General features: G+C 41.6%; 1 protein-coding gene across 2 annotated transcripts in view; it reads left to right on the top strand.

Moving 5' to 3' along the window:
- Positions 1-25,143, top strand: part of KCNG3 (potassium voltage-gated channel modifier subfamily G member 3) — a 32,717-nt gene extending 7,574 nt beyond the window's left edge. For both annotated transcript variants that reach the window (XM_036435150.2, XM_036435151.2), the window contains exon 2: positions 23,990-25,143. In XM_036435150.2, the coding sequence (XP_036291043.1) occupies positions 23,990-24,635 (646 nt within the window). In that variant the 3' untranslated portion in view covers positions 24,636-25,143. The remainder of the gene's footprint in view (positions 1-23,989) is intronic.
- Positions 25,144-27,617: the final 2,474 nt, after the last annotated feature.

Here is a 27,617-nt window from a genome sequence, read left to right as displayed (position 1 = left end):
GATTATTCAGGCAACTTGCCTTCTAGTAACATTTGAGTAATCATTTCAGCACTGTCAAAGAGAATAATGTTCTTTTGGTATTTGAACACACATAGTCATCTTTTCAAGTGACGAGGCATTGCTGCCTGTTTCATGAAAAGATGCTGCTTGCTTGTCAGAACTCTGAGAAAGAGGGTGAGATGTAAAGTAGTTATCCTTTTTATTTTTTATTTTTTTGGTCCGTTTTGCCCCTGAACTTCTGTCTCCTCAGTCAGTCTCAGCGGCAGTGTTCTCTTTTGAGTCTTAAATCTCTATAGCATGCAAGGTCTTGCTGTTGCTTTAATCTGTTTTTTCCCCCAGAAATTATTTCCAACAGTCGCTTCGTGTTGGCACTTTGATCTTTAATTTGTATTGCTTTATGTTGTGGTGGTGAGAATTTGAGGAGATGTAAAGATGTTAAGATTTCTTGTAATGTTGTTTCAAGCCCACGTTTAAGAAAATGAAATCATCACAATGAAACACCAGCTGATGGAAATTTAAAAAACCAATCATATTATTTATGTTGCCTTGTAGGCCAGTGTTACATAAATCCAATAGGTTTTTAAGTACTTTAAAAATAAAAAGCAGTCTTTGAACCTGAAGATGGAAGTCTTAGAGATTTTTACTTTGCAGATAAGGTGGATATTTTCAGAAGCCAGTAATTAAAAGATCTCTGATAGTATTGAACATAACCCAGACCTCAGTTAAATTCTATTCTTTCACAGTGGACTGTTTCTTTTAATATGCCGATAGATTTTTTTCTAGCTGCTGCCAATTTCAGAGTTCCGTGCAAGCTTTCTTTTGTCAATTCCCTTTCTTTAATCAGGGTGTTTTTCCCCCCTCTCTTTTAGTAGGCAAGTCATCGTCAACATTTTTCTCTTGATTTAAAAAAAAAAAATGAAAACTTTGCTCATTGGAAAAAAAGTATTGTTCTAAGGGTGATGAAGTGAAGAGTAAACATACTCCTTTCTTCTCACTCCCATTCCCCAGTTTCTGAATATTCTTCCAGAAATTTTCTATGCACGTACAAACATACACACTCTTTCACACATCTGCATATCTTTGTATAGAAAAGGCTAATGTGCTAAGTGTCCATCCGGGTAATAACATCACATCATGTAGCAACATCAGCCTTCCTCTCCCTTATCAGCTAGCCTCCATGCAGTTTCTTCAGCCCAGGAACACAACTTGCTTTATAGCCAGGTGGAAGCATTTCACACTATAACCAAATGTCTATGAAGCATTTCACGTGCCTCATCTCATTTGATCCTCATAGAAGTCCTGGAGTAGGTAGATAGAAAACTCAGTGGAATCCTATTTTCTTTTCATTAGCTGGAAAATGAAAATTTAGAAAGCTTAGAAACTTGACCTTACTGAAAAGAAGAAATGGTAGACCTTGAAAATGACTTCAGGTTTTCTCACTGCGCAGATAAATAGTCAAACACTGCTGCAGTTAAACATTTTACCCTTTGGTCTCCCTGTGTGATCTACAGTAATAATCTGCTTAGTGTTGATATTTACTGCTGTGCTGCTAACAATTACCTGAAAAAGAAGGTGGGTGCTTCATTGGGCTGGAAAAAGTTTGGCTATATCAGAAAGCAGGTTTAATTAAGCAAGTTTATATCTATAAAAGGCTAAGTTGACTAGCACATTCAGGATACATATAAAGCTCTTGCTGGTGCCAATTACACACGTGTGTTTCTATCTGTCATTGTTGGTCGGGAATTTGGTTGACACTATATTATAGAGGAAGGGTGAATAGCAATAGTAAAATATTTCTTCTAATTAATTTTCTTTCAATGTGCATGAATTTGTGCACTGGGTGACTAGTATAATTATATTTACATATTATGTAGACTTAAAAGAATGTATAACTGGGATCATTCTATAATCTCATTTATCAGTTTAAAAATACGTTTTTTATTGATTTTTAGAGAGAGGGGAGGGGAGGGGAGAGGGATAGAGCAATAGAAACATCGATGAGAGAGGAACATCATTGATTGGTAGGGGACATGCAGGAGGCAACCAATCAATGATGTTCTTCTCTCACTGATGTTTCTATTGCTCTATCCCTTTTCCTTCCCCTCTCTCTAAAAACCAATAAAAACATATTTTTTAAACTGATAAACCAGCTTCATCTTTAAGGTCATCTGGAAGGACATCTGGTCTAATTAGCATATTATGCTTGTATTATTATAGATAATAGCCATTGTAATCATGCAATTAATACTGAATAGGATACTAATATTACTAATATTTTAATGCCAAACATTTGGAAATAACCTTTTAAAAAATATAACAGCTTTTTTGAGATATAATTCACATACCACCGAGCTCTCATTTTAAAGTGCACAAGTCAGTGGCTTTTTGTATATTCATGGAGCTGTATAGCCATCACCACCCATACTGTCTTAAACATAATGGTTTGGTGGTGTGTTTGAAGGAGTATAAAATGTTTACATGAATGGCTAATAAAGGGATGGGCAGGTGAATCTGACAAAGCAAAAGGCAAAACATTTGTTTGAATTATTAATTTGTGAGCTGGTTCGTTTTGTTGGAGTGTTTGGAATAGTTATGCATATGTAAGATTTTCTTAGCTTAAGAGTTTCAAGGAGTCGTCAACTTTTGCTTTTACTTGCAAAAGGAGGTATACAATTGAGGCAACCATCTAACTTTATCAGACAAAAAAAAAAAAAAAAAAAAAAAAGATATAAAAGGAAAAGGCTCTGATGGAAAGAACCCAGAAATCGAAGTTCGGAGACTTCCCTGGACATTTAATTCACTGCCCTTCTCTGGGCCTGTCCTGTCGCCTGGTAAGTGGTGGTAGCATACTGAGGGTCAAATGAAAGGATGAAGAATGAGCCCTCAATAGGAAGCTAAACTTCCTTAGGTCTTTGTCTTTTCCTGTCTCACTGTCTGTCTTTTCTTCAGATTGCATATGATTATATCTTAGCTCTTGAGAAAGGAAATTATGTGCTTCACAACACATAGTTCAATGGATGGGCACTTGAACATGGATAGGTGTTTATTTATTTGTTTAAGTTTCAGAGAGGGAGAGAGAGGAAGAGAGAGATGGAAACATCAATGCTGAGAGAGAATCACTGGTCGGCTGCCTCCTGCACGCTCCACAGTGGGGATGGAGCCCACAACCCAGGCATAGGCCCTGACTTGGAATCAAACCGTGACCCCCTGGTCCATAGATCGACGCTCAACCACTGGCTCCACATATATATATTTTTAAGTGGATTATACATGAGAAAATACCCATGCGAATACAGCAGCATCTTCATTTTTGATAGGAGACAACTCATAAACTGTCTTCAACCTAAGAACTCAATTGAAATTGGTTTTATGCCTGCCCCCCAGTCATTTATTCATTAAGTTCAACTAACATTTATTGAGCGATTACTAAATATCTGAGACTATGTTGTTGTTTTTTTGTTTGTTTGTTTTTTTAGTAAACTTTTTTTTTTTTAAATATATTTTATTGATTTTGTACAGAGAGGAAGGGAGAGAGATAGTTAGAAACATCGCTGAGAGAGAGTCATCGATCAGCCGCCTCTTGCACACTCCCCACTGGGGATATGCCCACAACCAAGGCACATGCCCTTGACTGGAATCGAACCCGGGGCCCTTCAGTCCCCAAGCCGACGCTCTATCCATTGAGCCAAACCGGTTTCGGCTTAGTAAACTTTTATTGACATAAATTATAGGAGCATGCACACGTAAGGGTACAGCTGAATGAATTTTGGTAAACACATCCGGGCTCACACACAGAACTAAATCACCACCAGCACACAGGCTCTTTCTTGCCCCTTTCTGAGTCACTAAACCCTAAAATGTGTCCTTATCTCACACTATCGATGAATATGCTTGTTTACACATAGAATTATTTAATACATCTTCTTTATTTTTTAAATTAAATTTTATCGGGGTGGCATTGGCCAACAAGAACACACAGGTTTCCTGTGTGGATTTGTCAGTTACAAGATCTGTACATAGCACCGTATGTCCACCACCCAAAGTCAAGGCTTCTCCTGTCACCTCATATGAGGACCCTCTTCTCCCCCCATCCCCTGGCAACCACCTCACTGCTGTTTGTGCTCCTAGGTTTCAGTTTTATATCCCACCTATGAGGGAAATCGTATGGCTCTTAGCTTTTTCTGTCTGACTTATTTCAGACACGGCGTTCTCCAAACCCTTCCATGTTGTTGTAAATGACACTATTTCATCCTTCCTCATGGCTGAGTAGTATTCCACTGTGCATATATACCACGTCCTCTTTTTTTTTAGGTGCTAGGGATATGGCAGTGAACAAAACAGAGCCCCTGCCCTCAAGAACCAGCTACTCTAATAAATAAATATATCGTACGTGGAGATAAATGGCATGAAGAAATAAAGCAGAAAAAGGGGTTTCCAGAGTAAGGATGAGCCCTGGTCAGGAAAGGCCTGCCTGTCACGGGGATACAAGGGCCAGAGGGCTGCAGGAGGTGCCTGGGAAGATATCTGGGCGAGAGAGTTCCGGGCACAGGGTGCCACCCCCTGAGTTGGGTGGGCTGCTGATCTCATAGCAAGGAAGCAAGTGGTGGGGAACTGGGGGCCAGGTGGGGGGAAGTAGATCTTGTCTTCGAGACACACCAACTAAAAGGGTTTATTTTTATTTATTTATTTATTTTTAAAATATATTTTATTGATTTTTTTCTTACAGAGAGGAAGGGAGAGAGGCAGAGAGCTAGAAAGCGTCGATGAGAGAGAAACATCGACCAGCTGCCTCTTGCACTATCCCTACTAGGGATGTGCCCGCAACCAATGCACATGCCCTTGACCGGAATTGAACCTGGGACCCTTCAGTCCGCAGACCGACGCTCTATCCACTGAGCCAAACCAGCTTCAGCTAAAAGGGTTTATTTTTTATAGTCTTTTTTAAAAGAGAAAATGTTAAGTACTTTGGATTTGCATATGAATGTGGGCTTAAGCAGAAGACATCATTTGACTTAATTTTGAAAGATCACGGTGGTGGCCAAAACCGGTTTGGCTCAGTGGTAGAGCATCGGTCTGCGGACTGAAAGGTCCCGGGTTCGATTCCGGTCAAGGGCATGTGCCTTGGTTGCCGGCACATCCCCGGTAGGGGGTGTGCAGGAGGCAGCTGGTCGATGTTACATTTCTAGCTCTCTCTCTCTCTCTCCCTTCTTCTAGTCTCTCTCTCTCTCTCCCTTCTTTGTAAAAAATCAGTAAAATATATTTAAAAAAAAAAAAAAGAAAGAAAGATCACGGTGGTGGTGTGGAGGCTGGCCTGGAACCAGGGATGTCCTTAGGGCACCGTGTCACCCTGACGCTCCCCGGGCTGCCTCGGGTCCTGGGGACAGGCAGCTGGTGGTGGCAGCTCCCCTTCATTTTCTGGGTAAAGACCCTAAAAGATCCTATTGTAATCGTCCAAGTTTGCCTCTGACATTTTCATTTTTATCTTATTTTTTACATCATTCCATGACTCGGGTCCCTACTTGTCGCTCACACCCTGATGTGGCAGGACTGGTGGGTGGTCCAGAGACCATGGTCTGATACAGTTCAGATGCTCTGCCTGTTTCTGTGCAGCCCCTGAGCTAAGAATGTAAAAACCATTTTTAAATGGTGAAGAAGAAGAAGAAGAAGAAGAAAAAAAACAACAACACACCCACCCAAGAAACAAAAGAAGAATACCGTTTTATGACTTGTGAAAATTATCTGACATTCAAATTTTCGTGTCCCATAAATAGAGTTCCACTGGAGCCTAGCCACGCTAATTCATTTATATACCGTCGGTGGCAGCTTTCCCGCAACTTCCGCAGTGTTGAATAGTCGCAACAGAGACGGAATGGCCTGCAAAGCTTACAACATCTGGTTCTTCGCAGGGGAAGAGTGTCGTGTGTGTGTGTGTGTGTGTGTGTGTGTGTGTGTGTGTGTGTGTGTGAGTCGTCGTCCCCCCCCCCCCCCCCCCCCTCCTGGTGTATAATGGTCTGTCACCGGGCTCTGGCCCTTCCCAGCTGTGCTCCCTCAGGCACATGCCTTTCTGAGCCTGAGTTTCTTTATTTGTAGAATAGGGATAGTGACAGTACCTCTGTTTTGAGAACCGAGGATCCGGGATTTGATTACTAATCCTTGTCTGCTCACCAGCTTGATGCCCCAGTCTCTGCCTTTGGGTCTCAGTGAGGCCCACGCTGACGCAGATTGTTCTATTTTCCCCAAGAACCTTCCCTAACCCCATTGTGCTGTTCAGTCATGGTGAGCGGAGGCTTTTATTAATCTTTATGGTTGGTGTGGGAAATCAAGTGCTTATAAATCAGGCACTGTATTGATTTCAGATGACAGGTTTAGAGTTACCTGTCCACTCTGAATTGTTAAATGTGAGAGGTGGGTGGGACGGGATGGATCATCAAAACTGGGATTCATCAGATAGGTCCTATTAAATTGGGGAGTGCGTTTTTTCTAACATTTAAACGTTTATGATTTTATAGGAAATAAAACGGGAAGTTCATTTAAAAGTAGGAAGCGAGTCGTATTTACTAACACACGAATAACGTCTTGAGGTTCTATAACCAAGACAGTCTTTGCCCTCCCTCTCTAGCAGCTTCCTGTACATTGGGAGGAAGGGAAAGCATCCCGAATGAGGGTAAGGTGAGATGATGCAGCTGTACGGGGAGAGCACAGGTGTGGGCGCAGGGCAACCGTGGGTGGGTGTCATGGAAGGGCTTCTGGTGTATAGCCTCATCCAAGTCTACACTGCTTTCCCAGTGCCAGGCACAGCCACACAGTGGACGTGGCAAAGGCACTAAGTTGTGTTCAGAGTTGTATTCTCCACCACCACTTACAGTTAAAAAAAAAAAAAAAAGTTTCGCCTAAGAATGCCTTGTCAAAGCCATCAAAACTGTTCATTGTATCACACCCTGACTTCTAACTATATATCGCAAAACCTTCTGAGTGATGAAGTGGGAAGTTGCAGAAAGCGCTTCTGCTGCAGACAGAACTACTGAGGCTGTTTCGAGGGAAAGCTCTGGGTGCCATTGGGTGAGGTGCAAGCTAAACTGGCAGCTTTTGCATGAAGCACCATTTTCATTTGAAAGGATGACAGACAAACTGTGGTTATTTAGACCGGAGTATAGAGCAGACATCTCGTAAGTGAACTAGGTGAATCTGTCACTTCCAGAAAAACAACGGACAGTATTGGTTGCCAATGATAAAACTTGAGATTTCAAGTAAGACATAGACATTTAAAAAACTTGACTCTGCCATTGCATGCTTGCCAGCTTCCCAGTCCTTAACAACGTTTCCTATGTGATTGGTGATGCTATGAATCATTGTGGCTTGTAAAATATCATAGGATGAAATGTGTTAACGTCGGAAGGTCTGCATCCATCATTCAATAGCCATCCTGAATGACTAATACTGGATGTTACAAACCAATGTGAGGGCAGAAGATCCAGTCTGTCAGAGGGACCCTGGGCTTTAAAAGTTCATTGATGTGATTTCAGTTTCCACATTGCTACCAACCTTTAAGAAACTAATACTTTATGAGTTTTGGTATGGTCTAAAAAAGTATATCCACATTTATCAGAAAAGGCTATGAACGTGGTTCTTCCCTTTTTCAATTACCTTGTTTTTGTGAGGCTAAATTCTTTTTACATACTTTAAAATATCATAGCACAGCATATTATATGTGGAAACAGATAGGATAATTCAGCTTCCTACATGAAGCCAGACATCAGTGAGAATTGCAGAAAGGTAAAAGATTATCTTTACTCACTTTTTTGGTGTGTGGGAAATATACTTATTTCTCATAAAAATATGGCATATGTATATAATATATTTGTTGTTTTAAGTTGAATAAATAAATACTTTAAAATTTGTTAGTATATATATATATATTTAATTAAATTTATTTATTTTTAATTTCGGAGAGGAAGGGAGAGAGAAACGGAAACATCAATGATGAGAATCATCATTGATTGGCTGCCTCCTGCACGCCCCTGACTGGGGATCGAGCTTGCAACCCAGGTATGAACCCTTGACTGGAATCGAACTCAGGACCCTACAGTCTGCAGGCCGACGCTCTGTCCATTGAGCCAAACTGGCTAGAGCTAAATTGCTAGTTTTAATATCTAACATGGTAACTATTGATAAAGATAACCTACAGAAAAACAAAAGCTCTTGGGGACCTCAGCAATATTTAAGTGTAAAGGGATCACCCGAGGGCAAAACGTCTGAGAACCACGATTTTAAAGGCACCAGTTTCCAAGCCGTCCACTTCAATATGTTCACTTTCCTAAAGCCAGACTACTTGAGAACATGCCTGTGGTGAGGCAATATTCTCTCACAACTCCTTCTGAGGTTTTAAAAAGAGCATTCCTCTTACCATCCTGAGTCTTACTAAGTCAAAACCTATGGATGCTACCAAAAGAGACCACTCAAAATATTAAAAATAATAATAATGCCTCTACCATTCTCTGAGACAGAGTCATTTGACAGCAAAACGAAGAGAACTTTGGTAAGAAATACTGAGAGACTCAGTAAGATCTGTGAGAAAGTTTCCAGAAGTACCTTATTTCATTTAGGCAGCAGTCATGACAATGCTCAATTATCTCTTCTTTCTTTTCGAAATGATAATCCAATACTGCCTTCTTGTCTTTTTTCCTTTTTTATATCAATCATCTTTTTTTTTCTTTTTTTTTTTTCAGTTCTCTCTTCTCCCCCTACCCCTGTCGCCCTCTCTTTCCCTATGTGTGGTACAATTCAAACGTGAGAAGGTTTGTCACAGGGAAATGTACTATTTACACTTCATTTGAATGGGAAAAAAAATAAATCAGTCTATTTCTTAAGAAAATACATCTAATTTGAATGATTGGTTTCACAGTGAGGATTGACTTTGCATAATTACATGGTGAGCATTTTCCCACAAGCTGAATAAGCTAGATGTGCAGTTCCAAGGTTTTGATGAAAATATATTGAAAGCACATGATAAGAAACACATATTTAATTTAAAACGTTGTGTTGACAAAGATGAACTGAAATATTTTAATACCCCAACTTTTTCTAATATTTAGAACTGGTGCCCAGAGTAGAAGAGTAACTGGTATATTTAGCAGTCACTGGGTAAGTCTTGGTCTAAGTGTTGTTTTTATCATGCAGTACCTCGCAGGAAGTGAGAAAGTAGATGATTCTAATTATGGGCAACAAATTTGATTGCAAATTAGTTGATTGTCAATTTGTGCTTTTAACAAGTTGGAAGAACGTAATTGATTTCACAGTAGATAAATCATTACAAATAATTTCCCCCCAATTTTTAATTGTATAAATACCAAACCTATAGGAAAGTTGCAAGAAAAATACAATGAACAGCCTTATATCTTTCACCCAGATTCATCCGTTGTTCTCATTTGTTCTATCATCTATCATAATCTCTCTATAGAAAAGGTTAAGTGACTGACCATCCGTCTGTCCAACCATCCATCTGTCTGACTGGCCGGTACCTATGACATGCACTGGCAATTTAAAAATAAACGTTGACTCATGCATGTGCAATACATATAAAGCTCTTGCTGGTGCCAATCGCACACATGTTTCGACCTGTCATTGCTGAGCGTGAATTTGGTTGTTTTTGTTGACGTTCTGAAGCTGAAAGAAAGAAAGCGGAATTGTGGACAGAATATGTCTGAAGACCAGCTATTGGCACAATGTACCTCTGAAGCTGAAAGGAGCTGGCATCGTCAACAAAATGTATCTGAAGGCCAACTAAATATTAAATTATTTCTTCTAATTAATTTCCTTTCAATGTGCACAAATCTGTGCACCGGGCCACTAGTATAATCATAATTATTATTCATTTGTTCTATTTGTCTACCTACAATTATTACTACACTGTTGAAAAATTTAGGAGTTGGTTACAAGCATCTTGACCCTTCATTTCTGAGTACTTAAGCATTTCTAAAAGTCTGGACATCACCCCATCTAACAATACAATGATCACACTCAGGGGTCATGTGAGCCAAAAGTTTGGGGACCCCTGTGTTCAAGTGGGCTAGAGGCAGAAACAGCTGCTAGGATGGTTTTGGGGGGCCAAATTGCTATAGTGTCATGAAGTGTCATGAGATGCTCAAGAGGGGGTGTCAGGCAGGGCAATAGCCACCCAAGTGACACAGTGACTTTACCTTCACACAGGGTGCCAAGGAAGCATTTAAACCCTGACTAACAATGCTGAAATGCCTGGGAGCAACATTAAATTTGGACTTTATCCACCCATTTATTTATTTACTATTAATGTGCATTAATTTATGGTCACCAAGTATATGGTTGTATGATATGATGTAAGATTTAAATATATAAGATTTAAATATATAATATATTATTTTAAAAAATATTTTATTGATTTTGTACAGAGAGGAAGGGAGAGAGAGAGAGAGTTAGAAACATCAATGAGAGAGAGTCATCGATCAGCTGCCTCTTGCACACCCCCTACTGGGGATATGCCTGCAACCAAGGTACACGCCCCTGACCGAATCGAACCCGGGACCCTTCAGTCCCCAAGCCGACATTCTATCCATTGAGCCAAATATATATATATAAAATTGATTTTTTTTTTTTTACAGAGGGGAAGGAAGAGGGGTAGAGAGTTAGAAACATCGATGAGAGAGAAACATCGACCAGCTGCCTCCTGCACACTCCCCCAATGGGGATGTGCTTACAACCAAGGTACGTGCCCTTGACAGGAATCGAACCTGGGACCTGTCAGTCCGCGGGCCGATGCTCTATTCACTGAGCCAAACCAGTCAGAGCTGATGTCAGATGTTTTGAAGGAAAACAAACATTTTCATGTGTGTCACTTTAAAGGAAACTGAAGCAGGGTGACTAGTCTGCGTGTATTCTCGTGAGCCCCTTTGCATATGTGCGTATTTCCTTGTGTGCAGGAGATGGGAGCAGGTGAAATAAATATCACAGAGTTCCCTGCTATATAACCAGCAACACATGAGTTGACTTCTTTAGACAAAGCATTCTGAGGTTATTAGTCTGTCAGGTGACAGGTAAGACCGTGGAGAGGTCAGGTGACTTACTGTGGGTCACAGAACGGCAGAGTTGCGTGAGGCTGTTTCTGGAGCTTGTGTGCTTGTCTAAAGCTCCATTGCTTTCTGTGCGGCAGTAACTCAGCCTTGGAGTGTGATGTGTGGGGACTTTGACTTGCATCCCAAGCACTAAATTAAGGATCACATTGAATTTAATTGATAGTTATTTTTACACATGTCATTGAAGAACAAGTAAATGAAAGAGCCAGAATTTTCCAGTCTCTATAAAGATAAAAATAAAGTTTTACTGGGTAACAGTACAAGGTACAAAAGGCTTTTAAGATAATTTGTCCCTCTTCCTCAATTAATCTGTCTAATATATTTAAATTTTGGTGTTTTAAGGTATTACAGCTAATACTCTGAGGAATTTTTTTCCAATTATGAGACTATTAAAATCAAAGTCATCTCCCCTCACAAATAAAGCAAAACTTAAGCATTAAAAAAAAAGAGTAGAATTCCTTATGCCAGTCAAAATGTGTTTTCCTTGATTACAACTACCAAAAACGTAAGAAGCAGAACAAATCAATCTGTGAAATAAAAGAAACACATAGTCTGCGAAGGTAGGAGAGGAAATTTTTCATAAAGCCATCACAAAGTCTTTCAGGCATGTAAGAAATATAGATTCTAGTACAATGAACACCTGTGTGCCTGCACACAAGAAATCAGAGATTTAAAAATACAGTTTAGTTCAGCTTCTCTCCCAGTGAAATATCTTCCTTTTCCACAGAAATAGCCACCTTCCTGACTTTGATGTTTATTTCCACATGTTTAACAATAGTTTTTATGCATGCTTGCATATACATGTATGTATCTGCACATACATTGTAGGGTTGTTTTGTTAGTTAAAACCAGTTTTGTAAAATGGTATCATCAGTGGAATTTTGGCTCAACTTTGTGTTTTTGAGATTTGTGCATGTCGGCATCTGTACCAATAGCCCTTTCATTTGAACTATAATATAATAAGCATTGATTTATTTGTTCTCCTGTCAGTGGAAAATTTGCTATTATGTAGTGCTGCAATGAATAGCTCTGTTCATGTCTCAGTGTACTTAGCAGAAAGTGTCTTTGATGTATCTCTTACCACTGGAGGTGCTCTGTGGAAAGGTATGAGCGCCTCTCCTGAATGGTGCTAAATGCTCAGGCCACCTGCAGAGTAATTGTACTGGTTTCCTTTCTCACCAGTAGTGAATAAGAGTACTGTTGCCCAAATCTTTGCCATTTCTTTCTCTTTTTAAAAAAGTCTTTTTAAAAACTATGTTTGTACTAATGGGAGATATCTGTAATACTATCAACAATAAAAATATATTTAACAACAAAAGCCTCACCAAAAATAAAATAAATATGTTTGTACTGATTTTAGAAAGGAAAAGAAAGGGAGAGGGAGATAGGGAGGAAAGGAGGGAGAGAGAGAGAAAAACATTGATCAGTTGGAGCCTGTACACTCTGACCAGGGATTGAACCTGTAACCCAGGCATGTGTCCTGAACAGGAATTGAACAGGCAACCTGTCGGTGCACGAATGATGCTCCACCAGCTGAGCAACACCAGCCAGGGCTGGAGGATGGTCTATTGATATTCCTTCTAGTTTCTTAATTCTTTCACTAACGAATTGCCACTTAAGTGAACAGAGAGTAGAACCCGTCTGATAGTCATACCTGGGAACAGATTAATTCTCACAAAGAGATTGATTTCCTCGGAGCATTATTTACATGAATTCGTGTCAGTTTGGGGCAGTGGCGAAGGTGCTGGGGGAGGTCACTGCCCCTGCAGGAGGAAGGGGGGCTCCCCTGGAGTGGAGAGTGCACGATCAGAGCACCTCTCGTAAATGGCCGGCAGATGCTGATGGGTCAGGGTTTCCGTTGCTCTTCTCTCTGGGAAGTTTTTAGAAGGGACAGTCCGAGCCACAGATTTTGGGACTCATCTCTCCTATGTATGTGTATGTCCACCTAGAAGATGGTAGCCTTCTAAAACCAAATTTCTCAACATCTGGTGAAGAGAAGCTACTCCGATGGCTTTGACTTTGAGAGCCTCATGTGAGTCACACACAGAACCACGCATGGCTTCCTCCCAGCCAGCCCAAAGCCAGAGTCCCCGATGAGAGGGGAATACACATGAACACTGGAGTATGGGGCTGGTGACATCCTTTATGTAATTTCACTCTGAAGAAAAGAGGCTGCTAAGAAAAGAGGATGGTTCAGAACACTGGAGTATGGGACTGATGCAATTCTTTATGTAATTTCACTCCGAAAAGATGCTGCTAAGGAAAGAGAATGGTGCAGAGTGGCCATCTCTTGTGACAAGGTCTTTCTAGTAGTTTTCCTTTCTTCACGTGCCTTTTGGTTTAGGGATAGCCTGGGGTGGGGGTGGGGGCGGGGGGGGGGGCGGGGCGGTGTCTGTCTGGTTCCCTCAGACCCTCGCATCTCCCAGGGAGGTGTGAAGTGGCGAGGAATGTCTATTGAGTGCTGGGTGTCTGCTTGCATCCTTGTACCCATGGCTCTGGGCTGCTCTCAGCTAGTGGCAGGGTCTTGGTGAAGGCTTCTGGCTTCTATGTGTCACCATTTCATTCCATTCCATTTCATTTCATTTCATTTCATTTCATTTCATTTCATTTCATTTCATTTCATTTCATTTCATTTCATTTCATTTCATTTCATTTCATTTCATTTCATTCCATTCCATTCCATTTCATTTCATTCCATTCCATTCCATTCCATTCCATTCCATTCCATTCCATTCATTCCACTCCACCAGTTGGGACCGCCCATTTTTGTTGCCCATGCCATAGCCTCCTGACTGTTCACACCTTCCAGCAATCCCACAAACTTCTGCCTCATGCCTATTCCCACAGTACCCTTGGCCTCTTCGCTGCTGGCCGACCTGGCAATACGGCCTGGCACACAGGAACCTCTTCGAGAAATGCGGATTGAGTAAATGAACCCACCTGTCACCAAATCTAATGGGTTCCCTTTGCCTTGAAAGCTGTAACTCGACTCTCAAAACCCACCCGCTTTCCCCCCGAGGCTTCAGTGTACACACCCAGCCGTAACCCCTGCACACCTCCCTTGGCAGCCCAGCAAGGCTCCATGTCCTCTGAGCACCATGATTCTTTTCTGCCAGGGTCCCTTTTCTGACCTGGCCCCTCGTCTCCTTTCCCCAGGATCACTGCTCTGTGCTGTCCTTTATTTTCGTGTTTGAATTTTTTAGTAGTCCCCTAACCAGACCTGTTGACAGGTTCTCCCCCAGCAGAAATGTTCGTGCTGCCAACCCAGCACCCCAGCTTATGCCACTGGCTTCGCCTGGAGCTTGTTGATAAGTTAGGGGATAATGAATAGTGGTGACCAACTTGTGGGCCCTGAAGAGTAATAATAATATATACTTAAAGGTTATTTTTTTTGCCCTGGCTGGTGTGACTCTGTTGGCTGAGTGTTGTCCCATTCACCTGGGGATTGCTGGTTTGATTCCCAGTCAGGGCACATGCCCTAGTTGCAGGCTTGATTACAGTAGGGTCTGTATTAGAGGCAGTCAGTCAATGTTATGCTCTCACATCGATGTTTCTCTTTCTCCCTTTCCCTTCCTCTCTCTGTAAAAAGCAATTTTAAAAATTGAAAGTTATTTTATTTTATTTATTTTTTTAATTGAAAGTTATTTTAAAAACCACATAGTTAATACTTGAATACATTCCAATTGTGGAAAAATCTACTATTCATAGATGCTTATCCTTAAAAAAAAAAAAAAAAAAAAAAAAAAAAAAAAAAAAAAAAAGGATTCCTACCTTTACAATGCTCTACCTGTTAATCTTCCTCCTTCTCTTTGAACAACCACTGTTAACAATAACCTGGTTTTTCTTCAGGGTACATATGTGCCTATAAATATGACACGGTATATATTTAAAGCATCAGCCTCAAAAGCAGTTATTTCAATAAATGGTACCCATGATTATTGCCATCAAATCAACTTCAGGCTCCAATTTACCTTTCCATCTTTATTATCTTTATCACCTGCTCCCTTCCTTAGGCTTTTTTCTTTCTTTTTTTTTACTTTTAAAATGTAATTGCTTTCGCTACCTCAGATTTACCCAGCTCTTTCATGACTTTACTTGTGCTGGTATTTCCAGTTTTTTAATTGTTCTTCTTTTTGGTTCTCTGATTGAGTGATGTTTTCAACTCTGTCTTCTAATTCAATGGTTAGATCCTCAGCTTCCCCTGTTCTGCTGTGCATTCCTTCCAATGTGCTCTTTGTGTTATGTCATTCTTTATCTCAGTCTGTTTTTTTTTCATCGTTACTATATCTTTTTTCATGCTGTTGAGCATCTTTACCATCATTATTCTGAACTCTGTTTCAGATAAATTTCTTATCTCTGCTTCATTCATCCCTTCTTCTTCTGGAGAATTCTCTCGTCCTTTCAATGGGGGTGGTTTTTTTGTCTCCTCATTTTGGGTGTCTGGGTTTGTAACTACGTCTTAGGTAGATCCTCTACTCTTCTCAGTCTCTAGTGTAGGACAGTGTTAAAGGCTGTTTGTATGAGTGGCCGCTGCCTTGGCAGAGCAAGTGTTGTGGTCCTTGGATGTACAGTCAAGAACTTGACCGAAACCGGTTTGGCTCAATGGTAGAGCGTCGGTCTGCGGACTGAAGGGTCCCAGGTTCGATTCTGGTCAGGGGCATGTACGTTGGTTGTGGGCACATTCCTGGTGGGGATGTGCAGGAGGCAGCTGGTCGATGTTTCTCTCTCATCGACGTTTCTAGCTCTCTCTCTCCCTTCTTCTCTAAAAAATCAATTAAAAAAATATTTAAAGAACTTGGTAGTTTCTCTGCAGAGGGTCATCGGTCCCTGTTTATCCATTAAGAAATCATGTGGATCTGTGTTGCTGAAACAGAGATCAGAAGAGAACCCGCTATGCAGCCAGGAGGTAGAGCTCCATTCGCCCAGGCAAGGGGGAGAGCTATATGTTCCTGTCAGGTTTCTCCTGACCGTGAGAAAAGCAAGCACAGCCGCATAGAGATGGCTATAGGGAGGAGAGAGCCTGCAGAATAATAGCAGCCCCGCAGAAACTCCCGAGTCCTCGCAGCCAGTCCTCCATGGTGGAAGGGTGACCTTTCTATTCCCCAGTGTCCTCATCCTGCACATATCTATCCTTAAGAAATGGCCATCCACGTAGGGCCGTGAACAAACCAAATATATCAAGCAAGGAGCATAAAATAACAGCTTGATTACAACTACAAGGAAGACATAAATCCCAGCCAGGGTTTAGTGTATTATATAATCAATGAGTATATATTATTAATCTGCCATGTATTTATTAGCCGTGTGCCACGAGCAAGGAAATTCTCTTTGCTGCAGTTTCCTCATGCAAATGGGGGGAAATAACAAAGCCTATTCATTTCAGTTGGGAGACTTGAATGAATGCATGTAAATTTATAGGAAGAGATGCTTGGTACTGGAGGAAATGCTTCATGTGCGTTTTTATTCTCATAATTGATCTAGATTGGAAGATGAGTGGTATGGCCTCTTTCTGTAAGGTCATTAAAGTGCGTTGAAAAAAATCAAGTTTTAAAACAAAACTTGCCTTTTCTCCCATTTAATTTACAGTTGTGGAGAAAACTCAGGTGAACATTGATGTGCAGTTGGTAGGACATTTTTAAAAAATGTTTTTATTGATTTCAGAGAGAGGAAGGGAGAGGAAGAGAGAAATAGAAATGTCAATGACGAGAGAGAGAGAATCATTGATCAGCTGCCTTCTGCATGCCCTCCCCACTGGGGATTAAGACTGGAAGCCAGGCATGTGCCCTGACCGGGAACCGTGACCTCCTGATTCATGGGTTCATGCTCAACCACTCAGCACTGAGCTACAGCGGCCGCGCCTGCTGGGCATTTTTATCACACCATCTATCACCACACTGTACGTGTCTGTGAGAAATGTGATTGGAAGGGCCTGTACCTTTAAGTCTGAAAGTTTGGGGTAAAAGGGTGTCACGTTTCCTGTGGTGGCACTTCTGGGATTGATCCAAGCTGCTGACAACTCCATCATGGTGATTGCTCTTCTAGTTGATCATGCTTTTCACTTTTTCTCAAAAAAATTTTTTTTTAAATTAAATAAATAATATGTGACATGGCAAAGCATTTAACAGCATAAAAGGGAATAAAGTAGAAAAATGAGGTTTCTTTTAGTCTAATTACATTTAAAAAAATATTTTTATTGTTGAGAGTATGATAGATGCCCCCATTCCCTCCTCTTTATCCCCTCCATCTGGTTCCCATCCCAGCCTATTGTCAGTAAACTCCACCCCCTCTTCCTCTCCTTTTGGTGTCATATACAAGAAGTCATTGGAAAAATGAAATAAGAAATCATTGCCACCGAAACCGGTTTGGCTCAGTGGATAGAGCATAGGCCTGCGGACTGGAAGGTCCCAGATTTGATTCTGGTCAAGGGCATGTACCTTGGTTGTGGGCATATCCCAGTGGGGGGAGGGGAGGCGCGTGCAGGAGGCTGCTGATCGATGATTCTCATGGATGTTTCTAACTCTCTATCCCTCTCTCTTCTTCTCTGTGAAAAATCAATAAAATATATTTTAAAAAATCATTGCCAAACCAATGTCATGAAGTCTTCCTCTTATGTTTCCTTCTAGGAGTTTTATAGTTTTGGGTCTTACATGTTGGTCTTGAATCCATTTGGAGTTAATGGCAGGCTTCAATGATCCCTTAAAGGTTCCATAAGAACAAGGAGGCTTCTGGTGGCTGTGGTTAACCCAGGGCTTTAGGTTCTGTCAAAGTCACTTACGTTGTGCGGGACAGGCACCCATTAAGCACTCGCTAAGTGTCCGATGGGTTTGGGAAATAAGGGCAGGAGATACAAAGAGGAGTAAGGCAGAGAACTCTCTGGGGTGATGTGAATGCTTCATATCTTAACAGGAGTTTGGGTTCTAGAGGTTATGCACTTTTCAAAACTCAGTGAATGTACACTAAGGTTTGTGCTTTCATTGCATGTAAGGTTTGCATCAAAAGAATCTAGAAACAATTACTAGCCAATGGTATGTACTCTGAAGTTTTTAGAGGAAAGTACACTGATGTTTGCAATTTACTTAAAAAAAAAAAAAAAAAAAAAAATATATATATATATATATATATATATATATATATATATATATATATATATATTACTGATTTTTTTACAGAGAGGAAGGGAGAGAGATAGAGAGCCAGAAACATCGAACAGCTGCCTCCTGCACATCCCTACTAGGGATGTGCCTACAACCAAGGTACATGCCCTTGACTGGAATTGAACCCGGGACCCTTCAGTCCGCAGGCCAATGCTCTATCCACTGAGCCAAACTGGTTTCGGCTGCAATTTACTTTAAAATGCATCCAAAAAAAAAATAGATTAAGCCAGCCGGCATGGGTCAGCGGCTGAGCGTTGACCTATGAACCAGGAGGCCACAGTTCGCTTCCTGATCAGGCCACATGCCCGGGTTGCAGGCTCAATCCCTAGTGCGGGGTGTATGTGGAAGCCAGCCGATGAGTGATTCTTTCTCACCATTGATGTTTCTGTCTCTCTCTCCCTTTCCCTTCCTCTCTGAAATCAATTAAAAAATGTATAAAATAGGTTAGTAGATGGAGAGAGAGATGAATAGGTGATAAGCAACTATATTTAAAATGTGAATGAATTTGCTTCATGTTTGAAAATTTTCATAATAAAATGTTGATGGAAAAAGATGAGAAGATAGGGAGACTGACCCTCACAGCACAGTTAACGGCCTCTTGTATCCTGTCCTACTCTTTTTTTTTTTTTTTTTTTTTTTTTTTGAGGAGGTTGTTAGGTTGTGGGAGAAGGTTTGGTTAGCAATAAAAGCACTTGTTCCTCATTGGAGCCTGTTTGTAAACCTCTGAGTCATTCCCAGATGTACCTTCAGTCCTGACGGATCAGAGTAATTCCAGTAACTGATGATTGCCATTGCTGAGGTCCTCCAGAACCTCAGAAAGGAATACATTTTATTTTTAAAAATATATATTTTATTGATTTTTTTTTTTTTTTTTTTTACAGAGAGGAAGAGAGAGGGATAGAGTTAGAAACATCAATCAGCTGCCTCTTGCACACACACACACACACACACACACACACACACTGGGGATGTGTTCGCAACCAAGGTACATGCCCTTGATCGGAATCGAATCCGGGACCTTTCAGTCCGTAGGCTGACGCTCTATCCACTGAGCCAAACCAGTTTTGGCAGGAATACATTTTATATCATACCTTGGTATATAGTTACATCTACATGAGACAAGGCTTTGTGAATCTATACTTCGATGCACTCTAATATTTTCTGTTTCACTTCTGAAAATTGTCAGTTTTGATTCATCAGTGGGTTAAGAACCGACAGTTGAAAAATGCTGCTGTTTGACACACTTCATTTAGTATTAACAGTGCACACTGTCATAAAATCATTAGCGTTTTCATATGTTCCTTGGAACTTCAAAGCTCAGTAGAGTCAAGTTCCATGACAGGCGCCTCTGTAGTTTCTTAGTTGTGTGGCCTTGGAAGAGATGTTTAGCTTTTCAGCCTCAGTTGTGTCCCCTGTACAATGGAGCTCGTAAGGCCCACACGCCTTTCATCAGCTTCTCAAAAAGGATGAAACTCGATGGTGAAGTGCTTTTGAGCCCCGTGGCCAAATGAAAGCTCTCAATAAGTGGTTCATATTTTTATTAGCCAGGAATTCCTGAACTTCCGTGTTTGGGCCTCAAAGGAATCGGCATGGGCTTCAACAAGTATGTTGTTCCCTCGTACCTTCTTTAGTTCTTTTTTTTAAAATATATTTTTATTGATTTTTTACAGAGAGGAAGAGAGAGGGATAGAGAGTTAAAAACATCAATGAGAGAGAAACATCGGTCAGCTGCCTCCTACACACCTACCACTGGGGATGTGCCCACAACCAATGTACATGCCCTTGACCGGAATCGAACTTGGGACCCTTCAGTCCACAGGTCTATGCCCTATCCATGAACCAAACCGGTCTTGGCCCTTCTTTAGTTTTTCTTACTTGTTTTTGTTTGTTTGTTTGTTTTTGTTTTTTATGGAAGTGACCTTTGGGAAGGCCCAATCGTTGGCACTAGCGCTCAGTAAAAAGCACTCATTTTGCCAACAGTTGTCGGTGGTGGCATTGGCAAGAGCGCTCCTAGGAAACATGGGGAATCTTGGCAGGGTTAGTGGTGTTTGCTGTTGGCGTCTGCCTTGGCATCATCCTAGGCGAGAGAGGGATGCCTGGGGTTTCTCTTTGATTCCTCTCCTTCGCACGGAATTCTGGCGAAACTGCATCTGACTGGGAGGTGGGCAGGAGGATCCCAGAGGGCCTCATTATGGAGGAGTTCACCACTTTGAAATCCCCTCTCCTGAGGAATTCTTCTGCACCATTTGGATTTCCTCCTTTTTTTTTTTTTCATCTGAGCAACGTTGGCTGCTGGTAGAAATAATTAAACAGAAAGTGTTCTGATATTTCTGGCACAATTAACATTATTTTTACTCTTCTTTTTTTTTAAAAAAAATATTTTATTGATTTTTTTTATAAAGAGGAAGAGAGAGAGACAGAGAGTTAGAAACATTGATGAGAGAGAATCAGCTGCCTCTTGCACACCCGCTACTAGGGATGTGCCCACAACCAATGTACATGCCCTTGACTGGAATCGAACCTGGGACCTTTCTGTCTGCAAGCCAATGCTCTATCCACTGAGTCAAACCAGTTTCGGCTACTCTTCTTAATTTAATAGAATCCTAGGATTTTATTGCTGGGAGAGCCCTTAGGAGGTCAATGCAACTCTACCACTGGATAGGTGGGGTCCTCTTTCCGAGCGGGAGCCAGCGCTCCTGCCCGGGGAACCAGAGACCTGGAGACCTGTTAGCCATAGGCAAAGGAAGAAGAATGTTCCTAAGTCTCTCTGCGGACCTGACTGCATGCATCCCTTCCTTACCCAGGAGTGCAGCCCACGAGAGTTCTCCGTGGCTTAACACCATAAAGCTGTATCTGCTGCTCATGTACCATGTTCGATCCGAGGCAGGCTCTTCTCCATGCAGACACTCAGGGGCTTGGGCCGCATCTTGTCGCCATTTAGGACACACACCTCCCAGTTGCTATGGTGGGGGATCCATGCTTACTCCTCTGAGCTTCTGCCGTTTTGCTCAGGGCTCACCTGTCAGAACTGGTCATGGAACCTTCTTGATCGCTAAGGGGCTGGAACTGTGGAGGCCAGGGGGCACCTATGGTGTATTTGATGACCGTTTCCTGGGAAAGGGATAATATAGTACTATATATGTTAAAACTGTAGATTGGGGGGGGGGGGGATGTAGCTTCTTATTCTCCACATCTATTAAGTTTGACCACTCTCCCAGTTTTCTAAGCCTCCAGGTTCACAGAGGCTTTTCCTGATTGTCTGGTGGGGACAGGGGAGCGGCTGCCAACCGCAGGGTGAAGGGGTCCGGGAGCAGAGCGGCAGAGAAGAGGAACCGTGGGGGCAGCTATGCCTTCATCCGCTGACATCGTGTGTTTACTTTGTGTGGTCGGTTGAAAAATGCCCCTCCTCGGCCCCCCAAGATAGCAGGTCCTAATCCCTGGAACGAGTGGATGTTCCTGTACATACTGTACACGGCAGAAGGGCTTGTGCAGATGGGATTACATTAAGGATCTTGAGATGGTGGGGTTATGTTGGGTTATTGGTCTGGAAATGCTGTCACAACTTCAGAAGAGGAAGGGACATGTGACACAGTGACAGAGAGGAGGACGCAGTGGAACCGCCGAGGCAGAGACTGAAATGCGATGGCTGTAAACCAAGGGATGCCGACAGCCAGTAGAAGCTGGAAGAGGCAAGGAGTGGACTCTCTCCGACAGCCCCGAAGGGCGTGTGGCCCTCCTAACACCTGATTTTGGCCTCGTGGTATTGATTTTGCACGTCTGGGCTCTAGAACGAGGGGGAAGTAATTTTCTGTTGTTTTATGCCACCAAGTTTATGGTAATTTTTTTAAAAATATATTTTTTTATTGATTTCAGAGAGGAAAGGAGAGGGAGAGATAGAAACGTTAATGAGAATCATTGATCAGTTGCCTCCTGCACGCCACACACCAGGACTCAATCCTGGGAACCGAACCGTGACGTCCTGATTCATAGATCAATGCTTATTCACTGAGCCACGCTTGCTGGGCTTTGGTAATTTTTTATAGCCTCCATAGGAGGCATGTACTTGGGTTTCCAGTTTCTTTTTTTAAAATATATATATATATTTTGATTTTTTACAGAGAGTAAGGGAGAGGGAGAGAGAGAGATAGAAATATCAATGAGAGTGGAACATCAATCAGCTGCTTCCTGCACACCTCCAACTAGGGATGTGCCTGCAACCAAGGTACATGCCCTTGACCAGAATTGAACCTGGGACCCTTGAGTCCTCAGGCCAATGCTGAGCCAAACCAGTTAGGACGGGTTCCCAGCTTCTTGGTAATCAGTGGCTATTTGCTGTTATAACCAGTGCCCGGAGGACTTGGTCGCTGGAGTGAAGACTGGGGAACAATGGTTGGGGAATGGGGTGGGAGTGAGAATTTTCTTTATATCCCCCATTTTTTACCTTTTAAATTTGAACTATGTGAATGTGCTACCTATTCAAAGAATAAATAAAAGTAATCTTTACAGCCCTGTGAATCCTACAGTAGGAGAATATGATTAATTTCGTGTGTCTATTCCCCTGAGTAACACCCAGGACAGCTTGTGCTCTGTGACCTGCATTTGGAGGAATTCTTCCCAAAAATGTTGCCCCATGGACCTTACCCTCTTGCCTACTCCAGTGTCTTCTTTCCATTGTACTTCCGATGTTTGGGTCTAGGTCAGTGGTGGTAAAAGAGTTACCGTATGTGAAGAAAAATGAATGATGGTATAATAATGATAACTTTTAATTTGAATCTAAAAAATGCGATTTAATTAAAAATTACCTCTGAATTACCTGTCCTTGTGGATCTAGGCTTCCTGACCGGTGTGCTGAGATTTCCTTTTCTCAGCCTTGGAGACTGTGGTCAGGGGCGAGAGTGGCCAGAGCCCCCCCCCCCCCAGGCTGGTGGCTTCCGGCTTCCAGACGAGAACCCCTCCAGGCCGACACGTTGTGTAAATACTATTATCTTCGGTGCAGTGTGTGCAGTGATGTGGAAAGGTTGGGAGATGCTGCTCTGGCTAAGATGCGGCCTTGTATTTTTAAAATGTCTGTTGCATAAAATAGCCATAAACAAACAAACCAGCCAGTTGGGTCTTTGGGAAAACTCCGCTGATGGTTTGGCTCCTCAGCCTTTCCCCGCTGTGACACTCGGGATGGATGGAGTCTCCGTGCTGGGGAGGCGGCTGGCACTCCTTTCCCTGCAAAGCCCCCGGAGCAGGCTCAGCTTGAGTGTCTCCCACACAAAGCCAGAAAAGGAGGCAGAGTCACATTGTAGGAGACGATCTTGGCGTTCCCTCTAATGTACCGAGAAATACACGATCGAAAACGTGGGTATGCCTGCTCCGTGGGGGGCAGAGTCCTCTGACCTCGCTCATAACCGACGTCCCGTTTCGCATTGTGGCTCGCCGAGTCCAAGCTCCCTTTCAATTCGCCAAGTAGGAGATGTTAAGTATTAGTGACAAGCGAAAAAAAACAGTGCAATGCAGTATGTAAATAAGAGCGTCATCAGGTTCAGTTGTCACTTGCACGGTAATATTTGTTGTTCTGTTACGTCCTGGTGGGTCTGATAGTGTTGGTGATGCCGTCCTTCATGTCTTCTGGAATAAGTTAAGTGAATTAACATGTCAGTGTAGTACTATCTGAAGAACTCAGAAGAGCTATTACAACGCTTAAAAATAAAGTGATCAATTCTCCTTTTGTTCTCTTGACAGGATAATTGAAGCCATCTGCATAGGGTGGTTCACTGCAGAGTGCATCGTGAGGTTCATCATTTCCAAAAACAAGTGTGAGTTTGTCAAGAGACCCCTGAACATCATTGACTTGCTGGCAATCACGCCGTATTACATCTCCGTGCTGATGACCGTGTTTACGGGCGAGAACTCTCAGCTCCAGAGGGCCGGAGTCACCTTGAGGGTGCTTAGAATGATGAGGATTTTTTGGGTGATTAAGCTTGCCCGTCACTTCATTGGTCTTCAGACACTCGGTTTGACTCTCAAACGATGTTACCGAGAGATGGTTATGCTACTTGTCTTCATTTGTGTTGCCATGGCAATCTTCAGCGCACTTTCTCAGCTTCTTGAACATGGGTTGGACCTGGAAGCATCCAACAAGGACTTCGCCAGCATCCCTGCTGCCTGCTGGTGGGTGATTATCTCTATGACTACAGTTGGCTATGGAGATATGTATCCTATCACAATGCCTGGAAGAATCCTTGGAGGAGTTTGTGTTGTCAGCGGGATTGTTCTGTTGGCATTGCCTATCACTTTCATCTACCATAGCTTTGTGCAGTGTTATCATGAGCTCAAATTTAGATCAGCTAGATATAGTAGGAGCCTCTCCACTGAATTCCTAAATTAATGCATTGCACACCGAGTCTTGCATACACCTCGTTTGTTAGGAAGACTTAATGCTGCTTCGTATTCATGTGTTCCTTGCTCGGTGAGCACACTGTAGTGGGGTACTGTCGTCATCTTGGTAGGGTAAACATTATCCTTCCCAGATGAAGGGATAAAGCAATTTACTTATTATGGAGTAAACAAGATTGAGACTGCAAAGGAAAAAGTAATGATTTCTAGACTTAATTTTAATATCTAATTTTATTGAAACTTGTTTCCTCCTCCTTGCTTGAACAATGACACACTTTTTTGTTTTGTTTTGAAGTGTATTATTTGAACATTTTAAAATGAAAAGCTACTATTTTCCAAATGTTTTTCTATCTTATGAATTTGGACGAGTTTTGGGAGTTATGGTGTTTTTTTGTTGGAGAGTAACATTTTCGTTTCTAAATGTTGTATAATCTCTCATATCAATGTCAGAAGTATCCTGGAAACATATGTCACATGCAAGAACTGTTTAACAAATACTTTTTAAAAAATTGGCTGAATTTAAACTGTACAATGGAGCTAGATACAAGCAAGAATAGTATTTGGAAAACTTTTTCCAGCATTTCTCAAATCTTGGATTTATTTTTGTTCCTAGTATTCACTTTATTCATGCAGCTTCATAGAAGCTTGAGTATGTCCTTACTTTTTCTTTTACCTCTTTGCTGAAATGACTAAACAAGAATTTTGAATGAAGAGAGCTTGTATTATTTAGTATTTTATTGGAGTTCATTGTATTTGAATTCATTGCTGTTACTAGGTGATAATTGTCCTAACATTCAGATGTCCAAACAAGATTTCCACATCAGAAATAATAGAAGTGGTTTGATATTACAACCCATATTTTTCTTCTGCTTTTTTTCCCCCCTCACCTAAACAACATGGGTTTAAGTCTTGTCAGGTGAAAGGATATTTATATATACCAAAGTCATACATAGATGTTATCACTGGATTAACATAAAAAAATAAATGAAATATTTTCTTACTCTTGGTTGCTGCGTAGCTAAGCATTTTAAGCCAGCTGAGAGCAATGAATACATACTCGTTTGATCTGATCTTCACCATCATAAATAACGGCCACACCAAAGCTTCTTGCAATAAATACTGAATAATATGCCACATTAATTTGGCAGATTATTAGGCCTAGATGTAAAACTGATGACTATGTAGTGCTAAACTCTAGCAAAGTGAGTTAATACTTTTGCTTTGTTAACTAGCTGCCATTAAAAAAGTCAGTGTATTTACACAAAAGTTAAAGTCATTGATTATTGAATAATTTAATGTACACTGTAATTAAATCAGGGTGAGGGCAGGGAGAGGGTGGGACCTTGATACATTTATCAAAGAAAGGATCACCAGAAGTGTTCATTAAAGGGATATTAGCCATCATCTGGTGTAGGTAGAAAACCAGGGCAAGAGAAGATATGACTGTGAAGGAGTGAGGGCTAACATCTGGATCTCTAGAAATCGAGTCCAGCAGCTTATTTTTAACACATTCTGGGTTTTGAGAAGACACACTTCTTTGCCAGTGCCATTACTGAGGTAATAATAGCAAAACTGTTCCTTTTTCCCTATTTCTTTTCCTGAGTTTATGTGATATTTTGGCCATTAAGAAGCTCACCCCACCCAGCCCTAACCTGTTTGGCTCAGTGGATAGAATGTCAGCCTGTGGACTTAAGGGCCCCAGGTTCTATTCTTGCTAAGAGCACATGCCCAGGTTTCGGGCTCCATCCGCCCTCCCTCAGCCCCGAGTAGGGGGTGAACAGGAGGCAGCCAATCAATGATTCTTTCTCATCATTGATGTTTCTATCTCTCTCCCTTCCTCTCTGAAATCAATGAAAAAAAATATACTTTAAGGATCTCACCCCACCCAGACAGTATGGCTCAGTGGTTGAGCATCAACCTATGAACCAGAAGGTCAAGGTGTGAATCCCAGTCAGGGCACACGTCCAGGTTTTGGGCTCGATCTCCAGTAGGGGGAGTACAAGAGGCAGATGATCAATGATTCTCATCATTGATTTTTCTATCTTTCTCCCTCTCTTCCTCTCTGAAGTCAATAAAAATACATTTTAAAAAAAGAGAATCTCAACCCATCTTCCCTACTACTAGTAGTATGCTATTTGTCGCTACTCAAAATAAATTCCGTTCGTTATTGTACATTTATTGTATTTTAATATATCTGAAATACATGGCATGGGTTTATTTTTCCGTACCTATTTGGATTAAGGCTTTGTGAGTCATACAAATAACATGCAGGTGACAGCATTCCTAATTAAGATATGATAGCCATCCATTCTGCTGGCGCAGGGAACTCTGGGAATACTATGTCTTATCTTCCCCACATTAAATTAGAGGTGTCTTGAGGACTGGGATCCTCCTCCTTGCACATAATTTCATATTCCCAGAGAGTCTATGACAGATTTGGGCAGAATCTGTGCACTGATGTCGGGGAGAAGCTTGTGTGTGGAGAGACAAGGAGAAGCAAACCCTTACACATGTACTTGAGGACACACAGGTAGACTTGGAGGCTGCTCTTAAATAACAAGTAAGAAATCTCCTGTTGGGGATGCCAGACTTCTCCTAAAGGAGCAGGTGGGGAAAATCCTGAAGACCGTTCAGCTCCCTATTTACTAAGGATAATGACGAGAACATGGTAGAGTAGTTCTCTAATGAGTAATCTAGATAATGGATAATGTAACTTTTTTTTTTTTTTTTTTTTGGATAGAGGCATTTTAGAACTTCCCTTACATGTTATTACCTTGAAAAAAAAAATCATTTAATAGGACTTCTTTCTTGGTTGTGCTTTTAGACATTTTTCCTAAGGCAGGCTTCCTGGCACAAAGTGCTTTCATTTAGGGTCTTTATTAGTAGCAAGAAGTCAGATAGTGTCCTAATTAAAATGCCCGAAGAGGAAAGAGGAGGCCGGAATGGTTCTGATTTTATGTAGGACTTGTTCTTT

This window comes from Pipistrellus kuhlii, unplaced genomic scaffold (assembly GCF_014108245.1).
Source record: "Pipistrellus kuhlii isolate mPipKuh1 unplaced genomic scaffold, mPipKuh1.p scaffold_m20_p_13, whole genome shotgun sequence".
Classification (NCBI taxonomy): domain Eukaryota; kingdom Metazoa; phylum Chordata; class Mammalia; order Chiroptera; family Vespertilionidae; genus Pipistrellus; species Pipistrellus kuhlii.
This window is presented reverse-complemented; position numbering and strand designations above follow the sequence as displayed.